The sequence below is a fragment of the Pseudoliparis swirei genome, chromosome 1, assembly GCF_029220125.1.
Source record: "Pseudoliparis swirei isolate HS2019 ecotype Mariana Trench chromosome 1, NWPU_hadal_v1, whole genome shotgun sequence".
Taxonomy (NCBI): domain Eukaryota; kingdom Metazoa; phylum Chordata; class Actinopteri; order Perciformes; family Liparidae; genus Pseudoliparis; species Pseudoliparis swirei.
Window position 1 is genome coordinate 21945730 of NC_079388.1, and position 15594 is coordinate 21961323.

A 15594-nucleotide genomic window follows, 5' to 3' on the forward strand; every position below is an offset into this window, starting at 1 on the left:
AACCCGACATCGGTTCGGTGTACTCTGATTTATGGGAAGTTGGGATGAGACCATACTGAATAAAATTGCTTTGTGATCAGACACACAGATATCCTTAATTTGAACATTTTCGGGGCTGAGACCATTGTGCAGGACGAGGTCTAGAATGTGACCCTTTGAATGTGTTGGTTGGTGTATAGCCTGAGTGATGTTAAAAGATTCCAAAGTATCCATAACATCTTTGACAAGAGTCTGAGACGGGCAGCAGACATGTATGTTAAAATCCCCTAAAATAAGAACTTTGTCATACTGTGACATAAAATAGGCTAAAAGTTCAGCAAACTCGTGGATAAAAACACTGTTAGGCTTTGGGGGTCTATAGATTATTATAATTATGATATATGATGGACTACAGCTCCCATCATGCATCAGAGGCTTTTCGGGGGATATTCCCGCCCAGCTCGTGGATTAAAGGTGACTAAATCCTGTTTGATGTGCCTCGTTGACCAATCAGAGGCGGCAGAGGGGAGCGCGCGGCCAACCCCGAGCGAGAGGGGCGGGGCCTCGGGGGAGGGGCAGGGCGCAGGGTATCATGGAGGATCAGAAGGCAAACTGGCCATCAGAGCAGCGCCGATCCCCGGGAGTCCCTCAGCCGCTTTCTCACCGCCGCACGAGACCTTCCGCCATGGACATGAAGAAGAGGATCACCCTGGAGCTGCGGAACCGGAGCCCGGCGGAGGTGAGCGGCACTTTTTTTTATCGGACTCATGTTTTTAAATTGTTGGCTGAAATAGCGAACTGGAGCTCGGCTGGCTGCTCTCTCCCCCCCACCGTCCGGAGCGCATCACATGGGGCTCCGCTCGCCGAGCCGCTCGGTCCTATCGATCCGTCTGATCCGCTCCTCTTGGGACGTGGAAGCGTCGTCCGCCCCCCTCCTCTCCGGGGACCCCGTGTCTCTTTCAGCCAGCGGTCAACGCTTTAGATCCCTCTGAGACCCGGACCGTTGACAGTTAGTCCGTCTTTAAAACACCTGGCGGAGCGCGTTGGATTTGTAACCAGGCACCGGGGAGAAGCTCCTGAACATCCGGGTCCTCGGGGCACCGGAGCGGGAGTTTAACTGGGGGCTCGCGACCTTTTCCTCCAACATCGACATCTGCTGCCGCGTCGGACATTTTGAGTCTCAGCAGCTTAAAACTTAGACGGAAACGTCTAGTTTACAGACTCTTTATAACAAAACAAATAATAATCATTAAATCCGGTTCAGATGTTTATTTCTCGTTTCTTTTCCGCCTCTCTCCGGCGACGTTTCGCGGGCTGCCGGCTGGCGCGCGAGGTCGCGCGGAGACATTTTGAGTGTGGAGCGCGTGCCCGGTGGTTTAACGTCCCGGGAGCGGATTAGCGCGCGTTCTACGGGGTCTCCGGTTAAAGGGCGTGCGCGCGCGCGTAACAAAATGGCGTTCCTCGACATGGCTATAACGTATTGATATATATTAAATAGTGATTAATTGTGTATCTTCAACACTGTCGGAGCTCCGTGTGTGATGACGGCGCACGTGCTCGTCGTTCACACTCAATTAAATTCAAACGAATTTACAAACTCAACTGCCTGGTGTCGTGTTGGTGAACCGGGGAGGCGACAGATGGTGTGTGTGTGGAGGTTCAGCACACACACACACACACACACATGTAGGTTAAACCCCCCCACAACACGTGCGCGCGCACACAGTTATGTTGGCCTGCAGGCTGAAACACTGAGTCTGGTTACATAAGCAGAAACACCAGAGGAATCTTTATTATCCTTGTTGTATCTTTATTATTATCATTGTTGTATCTTTATTATTATCATTGTTGTATCTTTATTAGTATCCTTATATCTTTATTATTATCATTGTTGTATCTTTATTAGTATCTTTATTATCATTGTTGTATCTATATTATTATCTTTATTATTATCCTTGTTGTATCTTTATTATTAGTATCATTGTTGGATCTTTATTATTGTCTCCCAGTTGTTGGCGTTACTTTCAGCCCTCAGGTGTTTACACCGGACTGTAACATGGAGCCATCAGCTGATCATCATTTAATAAACAATCTGATATATAGTGTGATATAAAGTCCGATTGGTCTTTCCTCTGATCACTGCCGATCAATGGATGGCCCGTGTCCCCTAGTGGACATTATAGGAACTGCAGCGTGTCTTTAATGGCACCAACCTGAAGGTCAGCCGGTGGCTGATGAGGGCAGTCAGTCATGACAACAGCCGCTGACGCCTGTGTTGATTATTGATCCCCAGATGGCGGAGCTGGTGGTGGACAACAGCCGCTCTGCCGACGGGGAGGTGGAGGGGCTCACGGACGCCTTCGTGGAGCTGGAGTTCCTCAGCATGGTCAACGTGGGCCTGAGCTCGCTGGGCCGGCTGCCCGCCCTGCCCAAGCTGCGCAAGGTGTGTGTGTGTGTGTGTGTGTGTGTGGTTTGACCTCCTCTCTTCAGTCTTGGTCTGAATCCCTTCACCAGGAGAATGAAGTGGTGATCACCAGTGTGTTGTTGTTGTTGTTGACGGGCTCTTGTGTCTCAGCTGGAGCTGAGTGACAACAACCTGTCTGGTTCTCTGGAGACGCTGAAGGAGAAATGTCCAAACCTGACGTACCTGAACCTGAGCGGCAACAAGATCAAAGAGCTGAGCACCGTGGAGGCCCTGGTACACACACACACACACACACACACACACACACACACACACACTCTGACCTGGTCTCTGTGTTCCTGCGGCAGCAAAACCTGAAGTTCCTCCAGAGTCTGGACCTGTTCAACTGTGAGATCACGTCCCTGGAGGACTACCGGGAGAGCGTGCTGGAGCTGCTGCCCCAGGTGACCTACCTGGACGGCTTCGACCACGAGGACAACGAGGCGCCCGACAGCGAGGCCGACGACCACGGTGAGTGGACCCAGGGGGACCCGGTCTGACGGTGGTCTGTGGGGGAACCAGGACCCGCTCTGTGGGGGGACCAGGACCCGGTCTGACGGTGGTCTGTGGGGGAACCAGGACCCGGTCTGACGGTGGTCTGTGGGGGAACCAGGACCCGGTCTGACGGTGGTCTGTGGGGGAACCAGGACCCGGTCTGTGGGGGAACCAGGACCCGGTCTGACGGTGGTCTGTGTTGCAGACAAGGCGGCGCCGCCGACCGGAGACTACGACGAGGATGATGAAGACGAGGAAGACGAGGACAGCTCTGAGGGAGGAGAGGTGGGCCTGAGCTTCCAGGGGACCCGGAGCAGTCAGGTGGGCTCCCATGATGCACCTCTCCACAGGTCACTTCCTGGTCCAGTGGCTCCTGAAACGTGTCATCAAGTAGAACACATGACGTCTCCTCCACCAATAGATTTAAAGCTCGGTCGCTGTCGTCCAATCAGAAACAAGCTTTTATTTTGAAAGTATTGACTGGTGCGACTCTTCCTCTCAGGTTGTGGACGACTTCGGCGAGGAGGAGGAAGAGGAGGACGAAGGTGAGTGAAGCGCCGGTCGCATGTCTTGATTGGTCAAAATCCGGTCGCCCTCGTCTGATTGGCTCTCGCTCTGCAGAGGACCAGGCCGGCGCTCAGGGGGAGAAGAGGAAGAGGGCCGTCGAAGACGAGGATGACGAAGACGAGGAGGAGGACGACTAGTCCGGTTCCCCCAGACCAGCGTCGCTTTCAGTCCGTCTCACTTTTCGATAATATATATACACAAGAAGATTTGATCAGAACTCCAGTCCACGTGTCCCTTAAACCTGGTCCAGGTCCTGAATCTGATCCACCAGCAGGACTTCCTGTCAGCAGATATGTGGAGACTTCAGAATGATGTCACTTCCTGTCTCCGTCTGGCCTACAAGTCCAGACGACAAGACTCGTGTCTCTTAGACCAGAAGAACCGGATCAGACGGATCTGAATCCTTTGGCCCGGTCCTCTGGACTTCGGACCTCCATCGAGTCCTGATCCATATCGGGATCCGGAGCCTCGAGTTTCCTCCCGCCGACAGGAAGTGAAGAGATCACCTGACGACCGCATCCTGTCCACACCGAGAGACCAGAACCGGTTCTTCCTGCTGCCATATCTGATTCTGGACCCATCGGGGCCCCCCCCTTAAGGGTCTCCCGTCCGGTCTGGACCCTCGAGTCTCTGGTCCCTGTGTGTTCTTGGGGGGCCTCTGGGGGCCATTAGTTCCGTTTGTTTCCTTTGGAGCGACTTCCTGTCCCAGGACTCCATGTTGGCGTCGTATGGATAACTGAAGGTTTGGACTTCCTGTCTGCTCTTAACAAAATAAAGGCGTACAACACCAACATTTAGTTTCCTGGCGACTGAGCTGCTCAACCTCAGGCCCCGCCCCCTCGACCTCAGGCCCTTCCCCCTCTCGTAGTCCGACGCACCTGTGATGCGTTCAGGTGCTCCTCAAGTTGCCTGAACGTAATGTTGCAGTGCATTATGGGATACTGCGGGGGCGGGGCCTGCGTCTGATTCAGGTGCTGCTGCTCTGCGTGGGATTCTGCAGCTTTAAGACTTTTACTAAACAGTTTGAGCTTTTATCTCGTTGTACACACTTCAACACACAGGAAGTGTGTGTTTAACCCTGTCTTACTCATCAGGCGTCTGTTCACACAGATCGGCCAATCGGAGCCCTGTGGAGGGCGACTAGGGGGCGTGGCTTCTGTTAGCTTAGAGGCTACGTAGCATCAGTTCATTCAAAGAAACTAAGTAGTGTGTCAAAGGTCGTGACCTCAAACTGGTTTTAAGGCAATATTGTAAATACTCAGTTTCAGGTTTTATTTTGTAGTTTAAATGTTTTGAAGTGCTAGTTGACCTTTGACCCCTCTGTTACTGTCCCTCACCCCGACGTTGGCGGATTGTTTGACTCTGTGACGAACATGTTGAGGGTTTTGAATAAAAACATTTCAAAGAACAATAGTTGTGTTTTTAAAGTCTAAGGAGGCGGAGCTACGACATGCTGTGAGTGAGAGGCGGAGCTACAATGTGATGTGAGCCTGAGGCGGAGCTACAACACGCAACTATCGTTTAGGAGGAGTTGAAAAAAATTTTTATTCAAAATGGCGGAAAATCTAAGTGGGTGGAGCTTATGGTCATAATGTAATTTTTTTTACAGCAGGTCTAAGCGGACATGTATGATGAATTTCAAGTTAATCGGTCATCAGGGGCAAATAACGTGGCCTTTTGAACATAAAATACAGTCTAGGGGGCACTATTGAGCCTTATTGGCATTTCAAAGCTTTCAAATCATATCAGGTAACTACATCTTTGACTTTAAATGTGTGTGCTAAGTTTAGTTATGTTTCAAGCATTTTAAGTCCTTCTAAAGCCCCTTAGTTGTTTGACACGAAGAATGGGTTGCCACGGCAACAGTGTTAGACGAAACATAAAATGCTTTGTCTTCTGGCATCCTGAAAGTCTAACCTTCATGTGTAACAAATTGGATGTTGATCTGATTTACCTTCTCAGAGAAGGAAGCCCAAGAAAAAACGATGTTTGTTCCCGTTGCCACTAGGTGGCGCTAAGACCATAATTAAAAATTATCATATGATGTCTTCAGGGTCAGTATGTCATGACATATGAGAAATAAGGAGCAGATTACATAATGTATGGCCGAGTTACAACAACGTCCATCTTCATGGCGAATGGCGTTTCTTTGCCGGTCCGGAGAACGCACAAACTTTAATATTTTTTACATCTTTCAAAGATTTTTCAAAACAAAGGTCTCAAGACAATACTGGCCAAGTTTGGAATGAATCGGCTTTAAGCTCTAGGAGGAGTTAACTGTTTTACAACCCCTAAAAACATGAAAAAAGGCCAAAAAAACATATTTTGAGGGATTGATTGTAGCGCCCCCTAATGTTCAAATATTATGAAACAATTAAGGTACGTTAAGGGTGTCCTTGTATTGGCGAGCAATTTGGTGAAGATAGTCAAGGTGATTTGGAAGTTAGGTGTCTTTACTTATTAGGCCACACCCCTTGGATGTTCATTGGTCCATATCTTCTGAAAACAATGACATATCAACAATCTTTCAAAGATTTCTGATGGCATTGAACCCATAATAAATCAAAACAAGTTTTGTATGATTCGGACCAAGCGTTTAGGAGGAGTTAAACAAAAAGTGTTTTTCACAAAATTCAAAATGGCGGAAAATCTAAGTTGCCGTAGCTTATGGTCATAATAATATTTTTTGTAGAGCAGGTCCAACCGGACATGTATGCTGAATTACGAGTCAATTAGTCATTGGAGGCAAAAAACGTGGGCTTTTGAATGAAAATTCATTCTAGGGTGCGCTATCGAGCCATATTGTCAATCCCAAGCATTCAAATCATTTCAGGTAACTACATATTTGACTCTAAATGTGTGTGCCAAGTTTAGTCACGTTTCGAGCATATTACATTGTTTATTTGTTCACGGCGAAGGATCAAAGTTTGCTGATGCTACGACTCGCCTTCAACGTGTCATTACGACCTTCACAGGGAAGCATTATCAAGGTTTTACATCTATTCTGGTATATTTTGAGAGGGATCTGAATAATCTGTGAGAAGGGTATAAAAGTAGAAAACATGTAACTTCCTGTTGCCATTAGGTGGTGCTAAGACCATAGTTAAAAATTAGCATATGAATGTGAAAGCCTTAGCTCAGTATGCCATGATATGAGAAATATGGAGCAGATTACATAATGTATGGGCGAGTTACATCAACTTGGATTTTTATGGCGAATGGTGTTTTTTGATGTTCGACCCACCGAAATCTTTCAAAGATTTTTCACGGCAAAGGTCTCAAGATCATACTGGGCAAGTTTAGAATGAATCGGGTGTAAGCTCTAGGAGGAGTTAACAGTTTTACAACTGCCCAAAACATGAAGAAAGGCAAAAAATGCAGATATTGAGGGATTTATTGCAGCGCCCCCTAATGTTCAAATATTATGAAAAAAATTAAGTAGTTTAAGGGATGCGATATTGACAGGCTAGCAATTTGGTGAAGATAGGCCAAATAATGGAGAAGTTGTGTGACTTCAAATATTAGGCCACACCCCTTGAATGTTCATTGGTCTATATTCTCTGAATGCAATGAGATATCAACAAGATTTTCAGTACTTCTGATGACATTGAACCAATAATGGACCCCAGAAATTTTCGGATGAATCAGACAAAGCGTTTTGGAAAAAAGTGAAAAATTGTTTTTCTTACTAAATTCAAAATGGCGGAAAATCTAAGTGGGCGCCTTTGATGGTCAGCTGGAAGTTATTTGTAGAGCAGGTCCAGGTGAACCTGTATACCAAATTTCAAGTCAATCGGTCATTGTTGAAAAAAAGTATTAGCTTTCTACCTCAAGGGGGCGCTAGAGAGACAGTTTTTTATAAACAAAGACAAAAACTAAAAAATCATAAATTTTTCATGAGTTCTGATATGCGTGTGAAATTTCACTTGGTTGCGGTCTGAGGTATGCGGCCAGTCGAGGTTTCCGTGGAGAGAAATAATAACTCTTAGAAATACAATCGGTTCCTCTACGACGAAGTCGTAGTAGAGGACCCTAATAAATAATAGAAAGAGGAAAGATGGAGACGAGGTTTTGAACAGATGCTGCAGGGCTCCGAGTCAACACACACACACACACATACACAGACACACACACACACACTCACACTCAGTGACCTGATGAATCCTGCTGTTAACTCTGAACCCCTTCAACCAGACGGAGTGTCCAACAGTTCACAAGATGATCACAACAACAACAGGTTGCGCTGCAGAGGAAGACGTCGGTGTCGTTTCTTCTTCATCTGGTCAAACGTGAAACTTCCTGATGTTTGAAAACGTGAAATCTAAAAAAGAGACAAATATAAATCTAACAGCTCAATCCACTCATCAGACGTCAACAAACACATGAAGGTAAACAAACAAACAAAGGATCTCCTCAGCCGCCGTGCTCTTTAGACATGTTGACAGCAAAAAGTCAAAATGTATTTTATTCTTTTCATCTTCCAAAAAACCTGAAGTTTTCTTTCCAGAAGCAACCAGCAGGGAGAACCTGTCTGTTGTCATGGAGACGAGGGACAGTCCTCTTCGTCACGGTGTCTCTGGCGAGGGGGGCGTGTCCTCCGTCTTCTCGTAGCTCCTCCTGCGCCGCAGCGTCTGGCTCTGCAGCTGCTTCACCTCCCGCAGGACCTCCTGCGCCTCCTTCCACGACGACACGGCCTCCTCCAGGAGGCGCTCGGCCTCTTCGCGCCTCCTCTCCACCTCCGGGTCGTCCTCCGCCGGCAGAGAGGCCGGTGGAGGCGGGCGGTGCTCGGCGGGGGTTCTGGCCCGGAGGGACCCGGAGGGGGAGTCCTCCCGGCGAGGAGAGCCCGCCTCGCTTCCTGAGTCCCTGAACCCGAGAGGAGGCGGAGCCCCCGGTGCTCGGAGGCGGTGCAGCGGCCGTCTGGGCGCGGGACTCCTCCTCCTGGCGGCGCCGAGAGGAGCCGGAGGCTCTGCCGGGCTCTGGTGGCGGCAGAGCGTCGGCCGGCTGAGGGGAGTCGTCGGCTTGAGTGGCGGACGACTGGGACCCTCTGGAGCGAGTCCTCCTGGCTTTGGACCGAGGAGATTCTCTTCCTCTCAGACGGGGGGAGTCTTTCCCCCGGAGGCGAGGAGAGTCGCTGCTCCTGCTCCTCGGAGACCCAGAGGACCTGCTGAGGAGGAGCAAGACATCGACCCGCCAAGGCACTTCAAAACACTACGCTGCCTTCTCCCTCCTGACCACCAGGGGCGGCGACTCTGGTTGTATAGAAGTCTATGCTTCATGTGTTGGAGCTGCATTCTCTCTCCTGACCACCAGGGGGCGACTCCTCTGGTTGTATAGAAGTCTATGCTTCATGTGTTGAAGCTGCATTCTCCCTCCTGAACACCAGGGGGTCGAGCACCTCGAGGATCTTGAAGCCGTCCATCAGTCTTGAAGTCTCTCATGTCAATGTGAGACTTGTTGTATCACGGACAGAAAGACCTCCAAGATTTTGAGAGGTCAACTTGAGATGTTAGTGAAATGAACCTGGAGTGAGGCGAGCCTGAGCCCCTGAGGCGGTGGAGGCGGGGGGAGTCGACGCCCTTCAGGTAAGTGGAGCCTCCTGGCTCCCTCTCTGCTTTGGCCTTCTGCAGCTCCTGGAAGACAGACTCTGGGTTACAGTCAGGTGAGTAGAAGACAACGGGCAAGGCTCCAGGAACTTGTGCATGAAGCAGCACCTGAGCCCTCTGCATCCTCTGAGCGATGAGACTCTGCAGCTGACCCGCCGGCTGCAGCCAGGCCCCGCCCCCTGCCTCTTCTGCAGGCGGACACCGAAGAGCCGAGCGCAACTCGGAGCGAATCATCGCCGGTCTGAGTGGAGGAAGAAGGGTAAGGAGGGTCAGGAAGGTAAGGAAGGTAAGGAGGGTCAGGAAGGTAAGGAGGGTCAGGAAGGTCAGGAGGGTAAGGAAGGTAAGGAGGGTCAGGAAGGTAAGGAGGGTCAGGAAGGTAAGGAAGGTAAGGAGGGTCAGGAAGGTCAGGAGGGTCAGGAAGGTCAGGAGGGTAAGGAAGGTAAGGAGGGTCAGGAAGGTAAGGAGGGTCAGGAAGGTAAGGAGGGTCAGGAAGGTAAGGAAGGTAAGGAGGGTCAGGAAGGTAAGGAAGGTAAGGAGGGTCAGGAAGGTCAGGAAGGTAAGGAAGGTAAGGAAGGTAAGGAGGGTCAGGAAGGTAAGGAGGGTAAGGAAGGTAAGGAGGGTCAGGAAGGTAAGGAAGGTAAGGAGGGTCAGGAAGGTAAGGAAGGTAAGGAGGGTCAGGAAGGTAAGGAGGGTCAGGAAGGTCAGGAAGGTAAGGAGGGTCAGGAAGGTCAGGAAGGTAAGGAGGGTCAGGAAGGTCAGGAAGGTAAGGAAGGTCAGGAAGGTAAGGAAGGTAAGGAGGGTCAGGAAGGTAAGGAGGGTCAGGAAGGTCAGGAAGGTAAGGAAGGTAAGGAGGGTCAGGAAGGTAAGGAGGGTCAGGAAGGTAAGGAGGGTCAGGAAGGTAAGGAGGGCCATGAAGGTAAGGAAGGTAAGGAAGGTAAGGAGGGTCAGGAGGGTCAGGAAGGTAAGGAAGGTAACGAAGGTCAGGAGGGTAAGGAAGGTAAGGAGGGTCAGGAAGGTCAGGAGGGTAAGGAAGGTAAGGAAGGTAAGGAGGTCAGGAAGGTCAGGAGGTAAGGAAGGTCAGGAAGGTAAGGAGGTCAGGAGGTAAGGAAGGTAAGGAGGGTCAGGAAGGTCAGGAAGGTAACGAAGGTCAGGAGGGTAAGGAAGGTAAGGAGGGTCAGGAAGGTAAGGAGGGTCAGGAAGGTAAGGAAGGTAAGGAGGGTCAGGAAGGTAAGGAGGGTCAGGAAGGTCAGGAGGGTAAGGAAGGTAAGGAGGGTCAGGAAGGTAAGGAAGGTAAGGAAGGTAAGGAGGGTCAGGAAGGTAAGGAGGGTCAGGAAGGTCAGGAAGGTAAGGAGGGTCAGGAGGTCAGGAAGGTAAGGAGGGTCAGGAAGGTAAGGAGGGTCAGGAAGGTAAGGAAGGTAAGGAGGGTCAGGAGGGTAAGGAAGGTAAGGAGGGTCAGGAAGGTAAGGAGGGTCAGGAAGGTAAGGAAGGTAAGGAGGGTCAGGAAGGTAAGGAGGGTCAGGAAGGTAAGGAGGGTCAGGAAGGTCAGGAGGGTCAGGAAGGTAAGGAGGGTCAGGAAGGTAAGGAGGGTCAGGAAGGTAAGGAAGGTAAGGAGGGTCAGGAAGGTAAGGAGGGTCAGGAAGGTCAGGAAGGTAAGGAGGGTCAGGAAGGTAAGGAGGGTCAGGAAGGTAAGGAAGGTAAGGAGGGTCAGGAAGGTCAGGAAGGTAAGGAGGGTCAGGAAGGTAAGGAGGGTCAGGAAGGTCAGGAAGGTAAGGAGGGTCAGGAAGGTCAGGAAGGTAAGGAGGGTCAGGAAGGTCAGGAAGGTAAGGAAGGTCAGGAAGGTCAGGAAGGTAAGGAGGGTCAGGAAGGTAAGGAGGGTCAGGAAGGTAAGGAGGGTCCAGACAACAGAATGAAGGACTGGTTCTCTTGTGGTCAGCAGCTGTTTGGTGGCTTCGCCCACCTGGAGGAGCAGCGACTTCGGCCCTGTGTGCTGAACCTCCTCCCCGGCTGAGGCGTTTGAGACGGTGCGTTCAGGGCCTGGAAGGTAACACAAGTCTGCTGTTTGCATCTGTGGTTGAAGGGAGGCGGGGCTAAGGGCCGATCACACGGCCCTTCTACTCCACCAATGTTCCGATGTTCTTGCATTGAGCACACTTGATTAGACAAAGGTCAGAGGTTAGAGGTCAGAGGTTTGGGATAATGAGCTTCCCAACCTGCGCTTGTTGGGTCTTGTGGACCTTGGAGGCCTCCAGGTAGGACTGCTGTCCCCAGGACAGCTCGCCCCCCCGGGGCAGGCTGCTGGTCTTAGGCTCCTTGGGGCCGACCCGCAGCTTGGACACGTCGGTGCCGGCTCGCCGACGGACTCCGACCCCCCGGGATCCCACGACGGCCGGCCTTCCACAGGAACCTCCCCGCTGCATGACGTGGTGGAAGTTCTCCCATGACTCCTGGGAGTCGCCATCGTAGTCCGGGAGGAAGCCGTCCGCCTCCGCCACGAGGTCGAGGATCAGCGTGCCGTGAGAGGAGCTGGAGGCCTGGGGGCGACACCAGGCCGTGTGACGACGAGGCCGACAGTAAAACGTCTGACCGGGTCGATGGAGGAGGAGGAGGAGGAGGAGGCCCAGTACCACGGCCAGGAGGTGTCCTCTGCTCGGCAGTCGGCGGCCATAAGGAACCCTGGCCCGGTGTCTGGTGGGATGGAGCAGCGCTCCGTCCTCCTCGATGGTCACCTGGACGGGCAAGATGGGTCAGAGCCTCGAGGGATTCAACCTTCATCACCAGTGTGACCACCAACAAGCCTCCTCTACCTCGTCTAAAACTCGGTTCTTGGCTTTTACGATCGCCGCGTTGAGGGCGTTGACCCACGATTCCTTTTCCTCCGGACTCACCGCCAGAAACACAAGATTAGGAACCTGCAGGAAGACAACTCCGTCATGGAGATGGAGATGAAGGTGAAGATGAAGGTGAAGGTGAAGGTGGAGGTGAAGATGAAGATGGAGGTGAAGGTGGAGATGAAGGTGAAGATGAAGGTGGAGATGAAGGTGAAGGTGGAGGTGAAGGTGGAGATGAAGGTGAAGGTGGAGGTGAAGGTGGAGATGAAGGTGGAGATGAAGGTGAAGGTGAAGGTGGAGGTGAAGGTGGAGATGAAGATGAAGGTGAAGATGAAGGTGAAGATGAAGGTGGAGATGAAGGTGGAGATGAAGGTGGAGGTGAAGGTGAAGGTGGAGATGAAGGTGGAGGTGAAGGTGGAGATGAAGGTGAAGGTGAAGGTGGAGGTGAAGGTGGAGATGAAGATGAAGGTGGAGATGAAGGTGAAGGTGAAGGTGAAGGTGAAGATGAAGGTGAAGGTGGAGATGAAGGTGGAGGTGAAGGTGGAGACTCACGGGGCCCCGCAGCAGGGTGAAGCGGCTGTGGTTCTTCTTGCTCCGGCTCTTGGCCCTCCGGAGCTCCTCTGAGCGCTCGCAGTCCGCCAGGTGAAGGACCTCCTGGGCCCGCCGCTCATCCTTCACCTGCAACACAGGAACTGCCTGAGGGAATCGAACCCACGACATCACCGCAGAGAACACTCGGACCCGAGACACACACAGGTGCAGTGACACTTGACTACCAGCCGGGTTCTCATGAAACGTCTCCTGTGTTTCAGAATGGTTCTTCATTGGATCAATAACTATTACTTTGCAGATTATTGATCGACCGATCGATGGATCAATACGACGAGCAGCAGACGTTTAGCTTCATGTCTCATTCTCAGGACATTTAACTTTAAGTTAATAAAATTACTGAAAACTGACTGTAAACATGTACTGTCCCTTTAAATCTGAACATCTGTGCGCGCACACACACTGAATTCCAATAAGCAGCTGTGAAACCGTCCGTCACTGCATCTTTAAATCCCTGCAGACCACATCAAAAAGGTCAAATGCTGTGTGTATGTATACATATATACAGGACTGTCTCAGAAAATTAGAATATTGTGATAAAGTTCTTTATTTTCTGTAATGCAATTAAAAAAACAAAAATGTCATGCATTCTGGATTCATTACAAATCAACTGAAATATTGCAAGCCTTTTATTCTTTTAATATTGCTGATTATAGCTTACAGCTTAAGAAAACTCTAAAATCCTATCTCATAAAATTTTAATATTTCCTCAGACCAAGTAAAAAAACAGATTTATAACAGCTGAGTGTTTGTCAAGGCTCAGGAAACCCTTGCAGGTGTTTCGAGTTAATTAGACAATTCAAGTGATTTGTTTAATACCCTACTAGTATACTTTTTCATGATATTCTAATATTTAGAGATAGGATATTTGAGTTTTCTTAAGCTGTAAGCCATAATCAGCAATAAATCAGAATAAAAGGCTTGCAATATTTCAGTTGATTTGTAATGAATCCAGAATGCATGACATTTTTGTTTTTTTAATTGCATTACAGAAAATAAAGAACTTCATCACAATATTCTAATTTTCTGAGACAGTCCTGTATGTATAGATACATAGATATATATATATATACTAGGGCTGTGAAACGATTAAAATTTTTAATCGGATTAATCACAGGTTTTTGTGGATTAATCATGATTAATCACATATTACCGATATTCTCGGTATATTTTGTGAGAACATAGAGATTTATGACAAAAGACGGATATATACATTTATACATTCTTCTATACAATGGTGCTGCAACTCAGCAGTTATTTAGCAGTTTTCTTCCATATGGAACATAAATACATCTTCATCCTAAACAGAATGTTTAACCCTCCTGTGACCTTTCGGGTCAATTTGACCCCATTCAATGTTTAATGTCGGTGTTCTTTGGGTCAATTTGACCCCAGGCTGTTTTTCACTGTGTCAAACATATAAGAAATATCAACTTTTTTATTTATTTAAAGGGCTATTTAGGTAGTCAACAAACAAACATAAAGTACCTCACACTTAAACTTGGGAAGCAATATTAATTCTAATAATTTTCTGGAGGTTTTAATTGCTGGGGTCAAATTGACCCCGAGGGTAAAATATGTTAGTAAATGTAAAGGCAACAGGAGGTTAAACAGAGCATGTTTCTCTTGTTTGTCAACCATTAACTCCACCATGATACAATCTAAAGGCCTCTAGTCTTCCTCTAGCAGCTGCTGAGGCAAACTGACTGTGTGGGTTTCCTTCATGAACTGGGCCGTGATGAAAGGGACGGCGGGGACACCGCTGCAAAGCTGAAACCTCACCGGCCCGGACACGGGGACAGATTGACAAGTGACTTTTTTTTGCTCGGTCCCGATGCGCCCGCACGGAGCTCTGTGGCGCGGACGGAGATCGATATGTTAACGCAGCGAAGAGACAGAGATGACATGCTGCTGTGGAGATACGATCAACAACAGACGTTTAGTTTAATAAAAGAACAAAGACGTGCTCTAGAGAACATGTCAGGGCGGGCCAATCTCTTTAATGTCATGCGATCTACCGACACTACGCCGCGATCGACTGGCAGGTCGCGATCGACGTGTTGAGACCCTGATCTACAGGAAGTAAAAGTCGTAACAAGGTTTCCGGAGGTGAACCTGCGGAAGGATCATTACCGATGAACAGACCGTCTGCATGAGAGCGGACAGAGTTCAGATTGAAGTGGTGTATTGGAAGCTCATTTTGCAAGTGACTTTTTTTTCGTCCCGACGACCAACAACAGACGGATTGGAAGCTCATTCTGCGCATGCGTTAAATGCGTTAAAAAAAACAACTAGTTAAACCTGTAATTGAATTAACGCGTTATTTTTCACAGCACTAATATGTACATATATATATGTATATACTGTGGTGGTCTCACCTCCTTGTCAGATAGGTACAGGTGGTCTCCTCTCAGGACCACGAAGCGGTTCCTCCACAGGTCCCTGAAGATCCCTCGACCGCAGAACTTCCTGATCCAGCCCACTTTGTCCGGCTGCTGGACTGCCTGCTGGACCGAGTCCTGGAGGCCCTGAAACCAGGACACAAGAACCGGGTCACAGAGACCAGAGACCTGCAGAGGTCTACTTTCCCAGAGCAAGACCAAGGAGAAGATGTAAGGAAACGAGAGGAAGAGAAGTGAAGAGGAGCGAAGAGGAGCGAAGAGGATGTTACAGAGACCCCAACAAGTGGGTTAGGGCTAGTCTGAGTCCATGAGGGAGGAGGCGGGACTGGATTAGTCTGTAAAGTACTTAGGTTTCAAGAAAAGATCGTAGAGTACTTAGGTTTCAAGAAAAGATCGTAGAGTACTTAGTTAGGTCTTAAGAAAAGATCGTAAAGTACTTAGTTAGGTCTTAAGAAAAGATCGTAGCGTAATTACTTAAGTTTCAAGAAAAGATCGTAAAGTACTTAGTTAGGTCTTAAGAAAAGATCGTAAAGTACTTAGTTAGGTCTAATACCAAGAACTACCGAGTACTACCGAGTACTACCGAGTACTACCGAGTACTACCGAGTAGGGATGAGAATTGATACGATTTTAACGATTCCGATGCC

The 15594-nt window shown here is 49.2% G+C and overlaps 2 protein-coding genes across 2 annotated transcripts; one reads left to right on the plus strand and one right to left on the minus strand.

The window, feature by feature from the left end:
- The first annotated feature begins 481 nt into the window (after positions 1–481).
- Positions 482–4916, plus strand: anp32e (acidic (leucine-rich) nuclear phosphoprotein 32 family, member E). The gene is made up of 7 exons (XM_056410047.1): positions 482–718; positions 2273–2422; positions 2555–2677; positions 2752–2914; positions 3144–3259; positions 3441–3483; positions 3560–4916. Exons 1-7 carry the CDS (start codon positions 572–574, stop codon positions 3640–3642), a joined length of 825 nt encoding a protein of 274 aa, XP_056266022.1. The 5' UTR covers positions 482–571; the 3' UTR covers positions 3643–4916.
- A 717-nt stretch (positions 4917–5633) lies between these two features.
- plekho1a (pleckstrin homology domain containing, family O member 1a) lies at positions 5634–15235 on the minus strand (the record flags this gene model as incomplete). The annotated part of the gene is given in 9 exon segments (XM_056411449.1): positions 5634–8320; positions 8322–8669; positions 9026–9349; positions 11066–11142; positions 11319–11639; positions 11733–11834; positions 11913–12017; positions 12489–12614; positions 14924–15235. Coding segments are annotated over 9 exon segments (1965 nt in total), but the record flags the coding sequence as incomplete, so codon positions are not given.
- Between the last annotated feature and the right edge of the window lie 359 nt (positions 15236–15594).

Bases quoted from the DNA above. Each gene is read 5' to 3' on its own strand.
- anp32e (XM_056410047.1), top strand. From the start codon at position 572: ATGGAGGATCAGAAGGCAAACTGGCCATCAGAGCAGCGCCGATCCCCG. The intron at 3,260-3,440 runs GTGGGCTCCCAT...TCTTCCTCTCAG, and splicing joins AGGGGACCCGGAGCAGTCAG to GTTGTGGACGACTTCGGCGA. The intron at 3,484-3,559 runs GTGAGTGAAGCG...CTCGCTCTGCAG, and splicing joins GGAGGAAGAGGAGGACGAAG to AGGACCAGGCCGGCGCTCAG.